Genomic DNA, 12,666 nt, shown 5'->3' with positions numbered 1-12,666 from the left:
ATTTGCCATAATCTTTATTAACATTTCTTAAAATGCATTAGAATATTTTTATTTTTATTTTTTGGGGTTAAAGATAAAACGGTTTTTTTTAATGAACATTAGGGCAAATATAAATACTAAAAGCCAAAGGGTTAAGCTCTCAAATGCTTTTTATTTTATGTTTCTATGTGCTACAGAGCCTGAGATATGAAGGCTTTAGTGAATACCGACGGCTCTCTCTGAGAAGTTGGATTTTTTTTTTACAACTGTCATTTTTTTTGTTATTAGAGCGTGTAAAGTACGAAAATGGTACCGTTTTGGGTACCGTACCGAATTCCAGGTACCGGTATCGTACCAGTATCGGTTCAAATGTGAACGGTACCCTCCCTCCTCTGTCTCACCTCCCTCCTCTGTCTCACCTCCCTCCTCTGTCTCACCTGCCTCCTCTGTCTCACCTCCTGTCTCCACCTGCCTCCTCTGTCTCACCTCCCTCCTCTGTCTCACCTCCCTCCTCTGTCTCACCTCCCTCCTCTGTCTCACCTGCCTCCTCTGTCTCACCTCCCTCCTCTGTCTCACCTGCCTCCTCTGTCTCACCTCCCTCCTCTGTCTCACCTCCCTCCTCTGTCTCACACTCCCTCCTCTGTCTCACCTGCCTCCTCTGTCTCACCTGCTCCTCTGTCTCACCTCCTGTCTCACCTGCCTCCTCTGTCTCACCTCCCTCCTCTGTCTCAGCTGCCTCCTCTGTCTCACCTCCCTCCTCTGTCTCACCTCCTCCTCTGTCCTCACCTCCTGTCTCACCTGCCTCCTCTGTCTCACCTCCTGTCTCACCTGCCTCCTCTGTCTCACCTCCCTCCTCTGTCTCACCTCCCTCCTCTGTCTCACCTCCCTCCTCTGTCTCACCTCCTCCTCTGTCTCACTCCCTCCTCTGTCTCACCCTCCCTCCCTCTGTCTCACCTGCCTCCTCTGTCTCACCTGCCTCCTCTGTCTCACCTCCCTCCTCTGTCTCACCTGCCTCCTCTGTCTCACCTCCTCTCTGTCTCACCCTCCCTCCTCTGTCTCACCTGCCTCCTCTATCTCACCTCCTGTCTCACCTGCCTCCTCTGTCTCAGCTGCCTCCTCTGTCTCACCTCCCTCCTCTGTCTCACCTCCCTCCTCTGTCTCACCTCCCTCCTCTGTCTCACCTCCCTCCTCTGTCTCACCTCCCTCCTCTGTCTCACCTGCCTCCTCTGTCTCACCTCCCCTTCACCTCCTGCTTGTCTCTCCTCTATGGAGGGTACCATCTGTCATACTGTCACTCTGACATGTGAGTGGAGGCACTGTCCTGTGTGTGTGTGTGTGTGTGTGTGTGTGTGTGTGTGTGTGTGTGTGTGTGTGTGTGTGTGTGTGTGTGTGTGTGTGTGCGTGCGTGCGTGTGTGTGTGATAGCTGTTGTGTTGAAGTTAGAGGGAGACATGTGACATGTTTTGTCTGTATAAGACCCTAAAGAAACAAACTGCATGTTGTGTGTGAGAGAGAGAGAGAGAGAGAGAGAGAGAGAGAGAGGCCATTTACACCTGGCGTTAACACACATTTTCTGCAATCAGATTGCAGAAATGGTTGTCCTCTCAATCCGCATAAAGTTGCTGTATCCAGATTGAGAGGACACATTGCATTTACACTTGTGTTCAATGTGTACACAATGCATCCCTGACCACCTCCGGAGGTGGTTTGGCCGATCAGGATTGCAATCCTTCTTCAATGCGTTTTGGGGGTGTTTACACCTGGCATTTAAAGTGATAAAACACAATCTGATTGCAATCTGATCACAGAAAACGCATGTTAGCGCCAGGTGTAAATGGCCTCAGAGAGAGAGAGAGAGAGAGAGATTGTAACAGTTGTAGCTCACAGCAGCTGTGGGGAAACGGTCCTTTCTGATGCCTCTCTCCTCTCTCTCTCCTCTCTCTCTCTCTCTCTCTCTCTCTCTCCCTCTCTCTCTCTCTCTCTCTCCCCTCTCTCTCTCTCTCTCTCTCCTTCTCTCCCTCTCTCTCTCTCTCTCTCTCTCTCTCTCTCTCCTCTCTCTCTCTCTCTCTCTCTCCCTCTCTCTCTCCTCTCTCTCTCTCTCTCTCTCTTTCTCTCTCTCTCTCTCTCTCTCTCTCTCCCTCTCTCTCTCTCTCTCTCCCTCTCTCTCTCCAGGTGGGAGGGCAAGGATGAGAAGGAGATTGGCCGCTGCCAGGAGACAGGGGTGGTACATGTGAAGGTGGACCCCAAATACTTCCGTCCCACTGAAGTGGTAAGTTCAGGAAACTGTGTGTGCGTGTGTGTGTGCGCAGCGCGTGTGTGTGTGTGTGTGTGTGGTCTGTGTGTGTGCATGAGTGTATGTTGATTACCTCTGTTGAAGCATACATTATGTAACAACTGCTACATATTTGGGTGATTTTCAAGCTTTAAATCCAGTTGAAAGATGTCATGCTCCTCTTTGGGTTGATACAATTGTAACGCCTCTGGGTTTCTAGAACCTTTACAAATAATGTGTGTCCATGAAGCAACAACAAACAAAAAAAGTTCCTGAAAAGCTGACGTTTTGGAGATTTTTACATGAGAACAGAATTAGCAGATTAGCTTTGACATGTGTTTATCAATCAAGTCAATTCATGAACTACTCGTATCCAATATCCTCGCTGTCAACTTTGTATCTCCAAAATGTCAACTTTTCACAAACTGTTTTTGCATTGACCTTTTTTCATTTATCCACTAAGGTGTGAAAAGGTTTCAATATTGTATATATATATATAATTCAGAATGTCCATCTGAAGTGCCATCCTTTAGATGTGTCAGGTTGAGATCAGTCAGGTAGCCCATATCTCAACACAAGCTGAAGCACTCAGGTGTTTTCATTGTGAGGATCAGGATCAGGTGTTAATAGGACCCCCTTCTCACTCTGAGACCCCCCTACAGCAGGCAAATGGTCTGAACACCTACAGTCTCCAACGACTGCTACAGCTGGGCTGGTATCAGCTGCTCTGTGTGTGTGTGTGTGTGTGTGTGTGTGTGTGTGTGTGTGTGTGTGTGTGTGTGTGTGTGTTGGTGTGTGTGTGTGTGTGTGACACCCTGTGTTGTTGATGATGTTGCTTTGTTTGAGTGAGCCCGTAACCGACAGCCACCATGATCTTCAACTTGGGAGTCAGTCACACCTGTTGGTAGCTACAGGCGAGCAGGTGTGATGGAGTCAGTCACACCTGTTGGTAGCTACAGGCGAGCAGGTGTGATGGATGTTCTCTGACCTGCTGTTCTCACACTGGCACAAAGCTGTTGGATCTAGGGAGGTAGGGATGACAGGTGTTTCTCATAAGCCGGTGTTTTTTCATAAGCATTGTTTCTAAACATGCAGTGAAATCCGGATTATAACCAGCTGCTAGCCGGTCGGCCTGCATGTTTAGAAACAATTAGCCGCCTTATGCGCACTCCGCGAGTGCGGATCATGACCATCTGAGACCCTAGTATAGGATCCGCATTATTGGAAAAGCCGCTGTTGTTTAACACTGGCAGCTCATGATCCGGATCATGTAGCTGTTATGTCTGAGGTGGGCGGGTGGTGGCACTTACAAACCATTAATGTCCCAGTGATCATTATTTTCATGAATGGACGTAGCGTTAGTTACGTGGCTGGATTATTTGGAAAAGAGCCAAATTAGGTGAGTAAACAAGTCAAGTTGAATCGTTTCTTTCTCCCCCATCTGCCAGTTTAAAAATGCAACAAGGAGATGATAGCCTACTGCTATAGCCTACTGCATAGGCTAAAGTACCCGCTAACGTCACGTAGCCTATTAATTAATGAATCGTTCGGGCAATCGCTTATTTCAACGAATTAAACGAGCAAACTCACGGTTTCCCTCAAGTGCTGCAAACGGCTTGAATGGTTTATTTTCCTCCCGACCTGTCTGTCTTGTAGGCTATGTAAAAATGCAAGAGTTGCATCAGCCTATATCGAGGACATATAGCCTAACTTTTGTGGGAGAAATACATTGAAAACTAGTCAGCTATGACTTGAATGCGACTTTGTAAAATCATCCACAGTGTAATGTTAGTGCGACGGTGCGACCACTATTTGGCTGGCAGCTTTTGGGCGATGTAACAAAGACAAGCGCTCACTTTTTCTGGCACATGCCACCCCACGCTACTCGCTATCGGCAGAGAGAATACGGACCATTTCCAGCTGTTTCTAAACACAGACTCCTCGGCCCCTATCTTTGCATCGGCATAGAAACTACGCCGAGTGCCTGGCGCAGCGCTGATCAGTGGCCGTGGACCAGCGCACTTGATATATTGGTGTTGGCGCTACACGCAGCCTAAAGCATTACAACCACACCTTTTAAGCGTAGAATTATGCACCACTCTGCTCATTGGATAAGTGCAATAAATGAATCAGACGCTTGCCTTTTAAGCTCCAATTCCAGTGGTCCAGTAAAACCAGACAAAGCCAAGCGCTCTGCTCCCCCCCCTCCCTTCATCCCGTCTGTCCTGTCTCCATATATAGGCTATTATTCCATATTATTATGCTTCTCAACCAATCTAACTGCAGTTTAAATACTGCAGAGCATGTAAATACGCTACACTATAGCAAGATCAAAGTGAAAAGAATGTTCTAATCAGTTAGAAAAATATAGCCTATCCCTATATGATGAGATTAATTAGATTGGTGAAAGTTTGTCCAGAAAGATATCGTTTTCTCTCCCCTGCTGCAGGTAGGATGATGCACATAAATATAGCCTACATTATGTAAAGTCATTGCATAAATGTGTTTTTATTGTAAAACTAAAATGTGAAGTAGAGCCAATTTATTGGAGCGGACATCACAGTAGGACATGACAGTAGAAGCGCGTTACGCTGTCACTCATCTAAATGACGTTAAATCGACATGGGATATATATAGGCCCAGGATGACATATAAGTTTCACATAGGGTGGTGTTTTCATTTCAATGTTGTATTTGGTCCAATATTGAAATGTTCTACAATTGCAGGTTGTGTTACCATTACACATTATTTAGATCTACCTTTATATCTATTTCGGCTCATTTGGTTGCTATTTAGTAGCGAAATGGAGTAGCACAATGCATGCTGGGACATTACACAGGCAGTGAACTTACAACTTCTTTTTCCTATGGGACGTGTGTTGTGTCTGTCTGAGCGAGGGAGTCAGAGAGAGACAGAGAAGGGTGACAGAGGAGAGGCAGGAGAGCGCTCCTCGCAACTGGCGCACTGAATAGGCCTGGTTTTCAAAAGCGCAAAGCGCTAAATTTACGCCAGGTGCGAAGATATCATTAGGCCGGCATTTAAGGCCGACACGCCCATTCTCGCCCATTCAGGGAGTGCGCCACGCCCATTCAGCGTAAAGCGCATTTACCAGTCTAATCGTGCGTTCCTTTATCGCAAAATAACTGGGATGTGGAGGCTAAATTACATCACATCCGTTTTGTTAGCGTTCCATTTGCAGAAAACTTGAGCTGGGAAGTTCACTGTTCATTGGTCAGATCCAGTCGCTAGCCATTGTTAGCAATAACAATTGACAACATGGCATTTCACGGCATTTTGCGCATGCAAACACTGCAGCCTCATGTCCACACAGATAGAAGTTAGGCAGTGCTGTGTGTACAGCTGATTTAATGAGACACAAACAAAACAGAAGTGCTAAACAACATTACTACGATTACTACTACTGTTGTTGCGCGGCGCAGCCATCTTGGATTTTTGAGGTTGGGGCTGCTGAGACTCCTACGAGTTTGGAATGGGAAATACCAGCTCTGATGACGTCACCGCCCAGCTCATGACCTTTGAAGTCGTAAGATTACCAGTCCCCAGTTATAAAGGAATGCACGATTAAGCCATGTTGATATCTTCCCGAGACAGGCGCAAGGCACGTTTTTTAGCGCCGAAGGCCTGTGGGAGAATAGGGGCCCTCATGTCTAGAAAGGTCAAACCGGGAAATATCCTGCTCTGGCTAGCCGGACATGATCCAGACTTCATGTTTAGAAGAGGCTATAGTATGCATGTATGAGTGTCATAGTTAACAAGAGAACAAATCTGTTTTCTTCATAAATGCAGTCCTAGTTGACTTGTGTACCGTTTATAATCAATGATAGCTTAAGTTATAGCTCACACAAAGCACACATAGCATCAACAAAGTGTTTTGATCAATAATCATACACGAGCAAAATACGGGCCCTTTAATATTGAACATATCTGTGGTTTGCGGAAACGTAAAATGTCAACATTTGATCCTGGCGATTGGGTTGGTAATAGAACCGGTGAGACGTTGAAGCCGCTAACTTGACTTGACGAGACAAGTTGAGCTCGAGTATTAAAGACAAGACAAGACAAATTAAAATGTTCACACTATTCTAATGTTCTGCCTCAGAACCAAATTGCTGCCCATGTAATCCACCATGACACAACACATATTTCCTGTTCGTTGTACCTAGCGTCAATGCAAAATGCAATGGCAGTGTTTTCTCTGCTTGTACAGTATCTGATTGCCGGCCATTGTGTCTGGGACCATAGACTTGTCAGCCATAACTGGCCCAGTTGACAGCCATGGGGTTGCTTATCGTATGCTTTTCAACAGCTGGAAACTTGCCAGCCAGCCGTAGGCTCTGTCCTGCCAATAAGCCGCCATATTCAGGCATGCAACCTTGAATAGTTGTATTTCATAGTGAGGGCCTGTCTGTGTTGTGTCCACTCACCCGCTGCTAAGCTCATTCTGCTGAGACATGAGCTGCTTTCATTGTATAGGAGAAGAAGAGTGCACGTGGCATTGCTGCTACTCTGTGCATGGGTGAGAGCGCCCCCTGTACCTGTGTGTCGAGGGTGACAGCGTCCCCTGTACCTGTGTGTAGGGGTGCACCGATCGATCGGCAAGCAATCTGTATCGGCCGATATTGACCTCAAATATGCGATCGGCGACCGGCAATTTTTTCATATAATTTTTTTTTTTTTTTATAAAAAAAAAAGCTCTATCACTAATCAGGCTTTCCAACGATATAAAATACAATGCCAATTGGTATTATTAAAGGGGAGAAATAATCGACCTAAAATAACGTTTCCAAACTTTCTTTGAGGAGTTTATATATCGGTGATCGGTGATCGGTCGATGATCGGTTGGGCAGATATTTCCCATAGGCGATCGGCAATCGGTGGTCGGTGGCAAAAAACGTGATCGGTGCACCCCTACCTGTGTGTGGAGGGTGAGAGCGCCCCCTGTACCTATGTGTGGAGGGTGAGAGAGTGCCCCCTGTACCTGTGTGTGGAGGGTGAGAGCGCCCCCTGTACCTGTGTGTGGAGGGTGAGAGAGCGCCCCCTGTACCTGTGTGTGGAGGGTGAGAGAGTGCCCCCTGTACCTGTGTGTGGAGGGTGAGAGAGTGCCCCCTGTACCTGTGTGTGGAGGGTGAGAGAGTGCCCCCTGTACCTGTGTGTGGAGGGTGAGAGAGTGCCCCCTGTACCTGTGTGTGGAGGGTGAGAGAGTGCCCCCTGTACCTGTGTGTGGAGGGTGAGAGAGTGCCCCCTGTACCTGTGTGTGGAGGGTGAGAGAGTGCCCCCTGTACCTGTGTGTGGAGGGTGAGAGAGTGCCCCCTGTACCTGTGTGTGGAGGGTGAGAGAGCGCCCCCTGTACCTGTGTGCTGAGAAAGCTGTCAGAGACACTAAGCAAGGTCACTGATATTATTGTGTTCCAGATCGTAAAAGGAGACAGCAGCTTACCCCTCTCTCTCTCTAGGTGTGAAGTGTATGGTTTAATGTCTCTGACATTTGGGAGGTCTCTCTGTCATCGCTGTGGCCCCGCGGGGTGTTGTGGCTGCTCCCTGGGGAGGGTGTAGGGTTACCCCCCCGGGTGTTGTGGCCGGCCTTAGCTGTCAGGTTCCCAGTTGAAAGCCAGGAGTGCCGCACCGCTTGTGCTTTGGCCCCTGCGAGATTAGAGCTCGGATCCAGTTGAGTGATGGCGGGGGATTAGCGAGGAGGCCCCGCTGACTGACTGACTGCTGACGTGAGGGAAGGAGCAGTCAGTCAGTCACACACCTGTGGGCCTGGACTCTTTCTGTCTGCTCACTCAGTCACCTTCCCAACCCAAGATCCAAACTGCAAGCAAACTCCACACACTGCTCCATCCATGAGTCTGAGGAACACGCATCGGTTTACCGTATCTCCCGTCTAATCCATCGCTACTGCCGTTTGAAGACATGGGCAGAAGGAGGGGACAGTGTTTGCTCGCTATTTGAGGAGGACAAGGTAAGAAGATCCTGATCCAGCAGGTTGCTCTCATGAGCAGACAGGCTTCACTGTGACTTATGAGGTCAGATACTTTACGTGTACATGACTTGAGAATTGGCTCACACCCTGGAGGGGATGAGGCGAGAGTGACGCATAGATATGGTCCATGCCAGTGTGATAGATATGGTCCATGCCAGTGTGATAGATATGGTCCATGCCAGTGTGATAGATATGGTCCATGCCAGTGTGATAGATATGGTCCATGCCAGTGTGATAGATATGGTCCATGCCAGTGTGATATATATGGTCCATGTCAGTGTGGTAGATATGGTCCATGCCAGTGTGATAGATATGGTCCATGTCAGTGTGATAGATATGGTCCATGCCAGTGTGCTTCTCAAGCTATGATAGATATGGTCCATGCCAGTGTGCTTCTCAAGCTATGATAGATATGGTCCATGCCAGTGTGCTTCTCAAACTATAGATAGATATGGTCCATGCCAGTGTGCTTCTCAAACTTTTATAGATATGGTCCATGTTAGTGTGCTTCTCAAACTATGATAGATATGGTCCATGTTAGTGTGCTTCTCAAACTATGATAGATATGGTCCATGTCAGTGTGATAGATATGGTCCATGTTAGTGTGCTTCTCAAGCTATGATAGATATGGTCCATGCCAGTGTGCTTCTCAAACTATAGATAGATATGGTCCATGTTAGTGTGCTTCTCAAACTATAGATAGATATGGTCCATGCCAGTGTGCTTCTCAAACTATAGATAGATATATGGTCCATGTTAGTGTGCTTCTCAAACTATAGATAGATATGTTCTCAAACTATAGATAGATATGGTCCATGCCAGTGTGCTTCTCAAACTATAGATAGATATATGGTCCATGTTAGTGTGCTTCTCAAACTATAGATAGATATGGTCCATGCCAGTGTGCTTCTCAAACTATAGATAGATATGGTCCATGCCAGTGTGCTTCTCAAACTATAGATAGATATGGTCCATGCCAGTGTGCTTCTCAAGCTATGATAGATATGGTCCATGCCAGTGTGCTTCTCAAACCATAGATAGATATGGTCCATGCCAGTGTGCTTCTCAAACTATGATAGATATGGTCCATGTTAGTGTGCTTCTCAAACTATAGATAGATATGGTCCATGCCAGTGTGCTTCTCAAACTATAGATAGATATGGTCCATGCCAGTGTGCTTCTCAAACTATAGATAGATATGGTCCATCAATCAATCAATCAATCAGTTTAATACATGTCCCAGAAGGGCACTTTGGTTCACATCAGACAGTAGTGGATAATTACAACATCATTACTAGTTTGAGATTAGTAATAAAGGCACACTTCAGAATTGAGATACAGTATTACTAGTTTTAAAGTAATAAAGGCACACTTCAATATTATACAATACATAAACATTTGTTCCATGCCAGTGTGATAGATATGGTCCATGCCAGTGTGCTTCTCAAACTATGATAGATATGGTCCATGCCAGTGTGCTTCTCAAGCTATGATAGATATGGTCCATGTTAGTGTGCTTCTCAAACTAGATAGATATGGTCCATGCCAGTGTGCTTCTCAAACTATAGATAGAAATGGTCCATGTTAGTGTGCTTCTCAAACTATAGATAGATATGGTCCATGTTAGTGTGCTTCTCAAACTATGATAGATATGGTCCATGTCAGTGTGATAGATATGGTCCATGTTAGTGTGCTTCTCAAGCTATGATAGATATGGTCCATGTTAGTGTGCTTCTCAAACTATAGATAAATATGGTCCATGCCAGTGTGCTTCTCAAACTATAGATAGATATGGTCCATGCCAGTGTGCTTCTCAAACTATAGATAGATATGGTCCATGCCAGTGTGCTTCTCAAGCTATGATAGATATGGTCCATGTTAGTGTGCTTCTGAAACTATGATAGATATGGTCCATGCCAGTGTGCTTCTCAAACTATGATAGATATGGTCCATGCCAGTGTGATAGATATGGTCCATGCCAGTGTGATAGATGGTCCATGCCAGTGTGATAGATGGTCCATGCCAGTGTGATAGATATGGTCCATGCCAGTGTGATAGATGGTCCATGCCAGTGTGATAGATATGGTCCATGCCAGTGTGATAGATATGGTCCATGCACTGTGATCTTAAGTCAGTCACACGGGCGTTTCTGCTCCATTCATACTTGGCAAGAGAGATGGTATGTGTTCTTGAGCCTGCAGGGTAGGACCACATATATTAAAATGTGTCTGTGGCTTCCCATGTTTCTATGCTGATTAGTGTTTCTAAGTGTCCTGTTTGTTTACTACTGTCAATATGCTAGGATGGAAAAAGTTGAAGAGCCCCGTGCTTTCTGTTGTTTAGGAGAAGTGCTTTCTGTTGTTTAGGAGAGGTGCTTTCTGTTGTTTAGGAGAGGTGCTTTCTGTTGTTTAGGAGAGGTGCTTTCTGTTGTTTAGGAGAAGTGCTTTCTGTTGTTTAGGAGAGGTGCTTTCTGTTGTTTAGGAGAGGTGCTTTGTGTTGTTTAGGAGAGGTGCTTTGTGTTGTTTAGGAGAGGTGTGGCTCAGAGGGAATACATGCTTTCTGTTGTTTAGGAGAGGTGCTTTGTGTTGTTTAGGAGAGGTGCTTTCTGTTGTTTAGGAGAGGTGCTTTGTGTTGTTTAGGAGAGGTGCTTTCTGTTGTTTAGGAGAGGTGCTTTCTGTTGTTTAGGAGAAGTGCTTTCTGTTGTTTAGGAGAGGTGCTTTCTGTTGTTTAGGAGAGGTGCTTTGTGTTGTTTAGGAGAGGTGCTTTGTGTTGTTTAGGAGAGGTGTGGCTCAGAGGGAATACATGCTTTCTGTTGTTTAGGAGAGGTGCTTTGTGTTGTTTAGGAGAGGTGCTTTCTGTTGTTTAGGAGAGGTGCTTTGTGTTGTTTAGGAGAGGTGCTTTCTGTTGTTTAGGAGAGGTGCTTTCTGTTGTTTAGGAGAGGTGCTTTGTGTTGTTTAGGAGAGGTGCTTTGTGTTGTTTAGGAGAGGTGCTTTCTGTTGTTTAGGAGAGGTGCTTTGTGTTGTTTAGGAGAGGTGCTTTGTGTTGTTTAGGAGAGGTGCTTTGTGTTGTTTAGGAGAGGTGCTTTGTGTTGTTTAGGAGAGGTGCTTTGTGTTGTTTAGGAGAGGTGCTTTGTGTTGTTTAGGAGAGGTGCTTTGTGTTGTTTAGGAGAGGTGCTTTGTGTTGTTTAGGAGAGGTGCTTTGTGTTGTTTAGGAGAGGTGCTTTGTGTTGTTTAGGAGAGGTGCTTTGTGTTGTTTAGGAGAGGTGCTTTGTGTTGTTTAGGAGAGGTGCTTTGTGTTGTTTAGGAGAGGTGCTTTGTGTTGTTTAGGAGAGGTGCTTTGTGTTGTTTAGGAGAGGTGCTTTGTGTTGTTTAGGAGAGGTGCTGCTTTGTGTTGTTTAGGAGAGGTGCTTTGTGTTGTTTAGGAGAGGTGCTTTGTGTTGTTTAGGAGAGGTGCTTTGTGTTGTTTAGGAGAGGTGCTTTGTGTTGTTTAGGAGAGGTGCTTTGTGTTGTTTAGGAGAGGTGCTTTCTGTTGTTTAGGAGAGGTGCTTTGTGTTGTTTAGGAGAGGTGCTTTGTGTTGTTTAGGAGAGGTGCTTTGTGTTGTTTAGGAGAGGTGCTTTCTGTTGTTTAGGAGAGGTGCTTTGTGTTGTTTAGGAGAGGTGCTTTGTGTTGTTTAGGAGAGGTGCTTTGTGTTGTTTAGGAGAGGTGCTTTGTGTTGTTTAGGAGAGGTGCTTTGTGTTGTTTAGGAGAGGTGCTTTGTGTTGTTTAGGAGAGGTGTGGCTCAGAGGGAATAGCAGGTAAATATGGTGGAGATAACGCTGGATCACTTACAGTGCCTAATCTCTCTCTGCTCTCTCTCACTGTCTCTCTTTGTTTATGGTAGGCTTTAAAGAGAATGAAGAGGGTTTAACCCCTGACCCCTTGAGACAGGAAGCGGTTGACACCACGCTCACAGCTCAGCATTGTGTCCCTCCTCAAGTGGAAGTGGCTGTCATCAAGAGTGTGCGTCTGTGTGTGTGTGTGTATGTGTCCATTCATCAAGAGTGTGCGCCTGTGTGTGTGTGTTTGTGTGTGTGTGTGTGTGTGTGTGTGTGTGTGTGTGTGTGTGTGTGTGTCCATTCATTACCGATTTAGCTGACTCAGCTGGCTGTTTCAATCCCGCGTTTTCCTTCTTGAATTGAACAGTGGGTGTAAGTGTGATGCAGTGTGTTGTGTTGTGTTGTGTTGTGTTGTGTTGTGTTGTGTGTTGTGTGTTGTGTTGTGTTGTGTTGTGTTGTGGGCCTATGTGAAGCTGTGTGTTGTGTTGTGTTGTGTTGTGTTGTGTTGTGTTGTGTGTTGTGGGCCTATGTGAAGCTGTGTGTTGTGTTGTGTTGTGTTGTGTTGTGTTGTGTTGTGTGTTGTGTGTCTATGTGAAGC

At 46.0% G+C, this 12,666-nt stretch overlaps 1 protein-coding gene across 1 annotated transcript in view; it reads left to right on the top strand.

The window, feature by feature from the left end:
• The window catches only part of gmds (GDP-mannose 4,6-dehydratase), a 291,450-nt gene that overhangs the window by 222,919 nt on the left and 55,865 nt on the right, over positions 1 to 12,666 (top strand). The window contains exon 9 of the mRNA XM_083648242.1: positions 2,151 to 2,247. Within this exon, the coding sequence (XP_083504368.1) occupies positions 2,151 to 2,247 (97 nt within the window). The remainder of the gene's footprint in view (positions 1 to 2,150; positions 2,248 to 12,666) is intronic.

The sequence above is a fragment of the Poromitra crassiceps genome, assembly GCF_964638095.1.
Source record: "Poromitra crassiceps genome assembly, chromosome: 12".
In the NCBI taxonomy this organism is placed as follows: Eukaryota; Metazoa; Chordata; class Actinopteri; order Beryciformes; family Melamphaidae; genus Poromitra; species Poromitra crassiceps.
The sequence above is the reverse complement of the archived record's forward strand: the minus strand, read 5'-3'. Positions and strand labels throughout refer to the sequence as shown.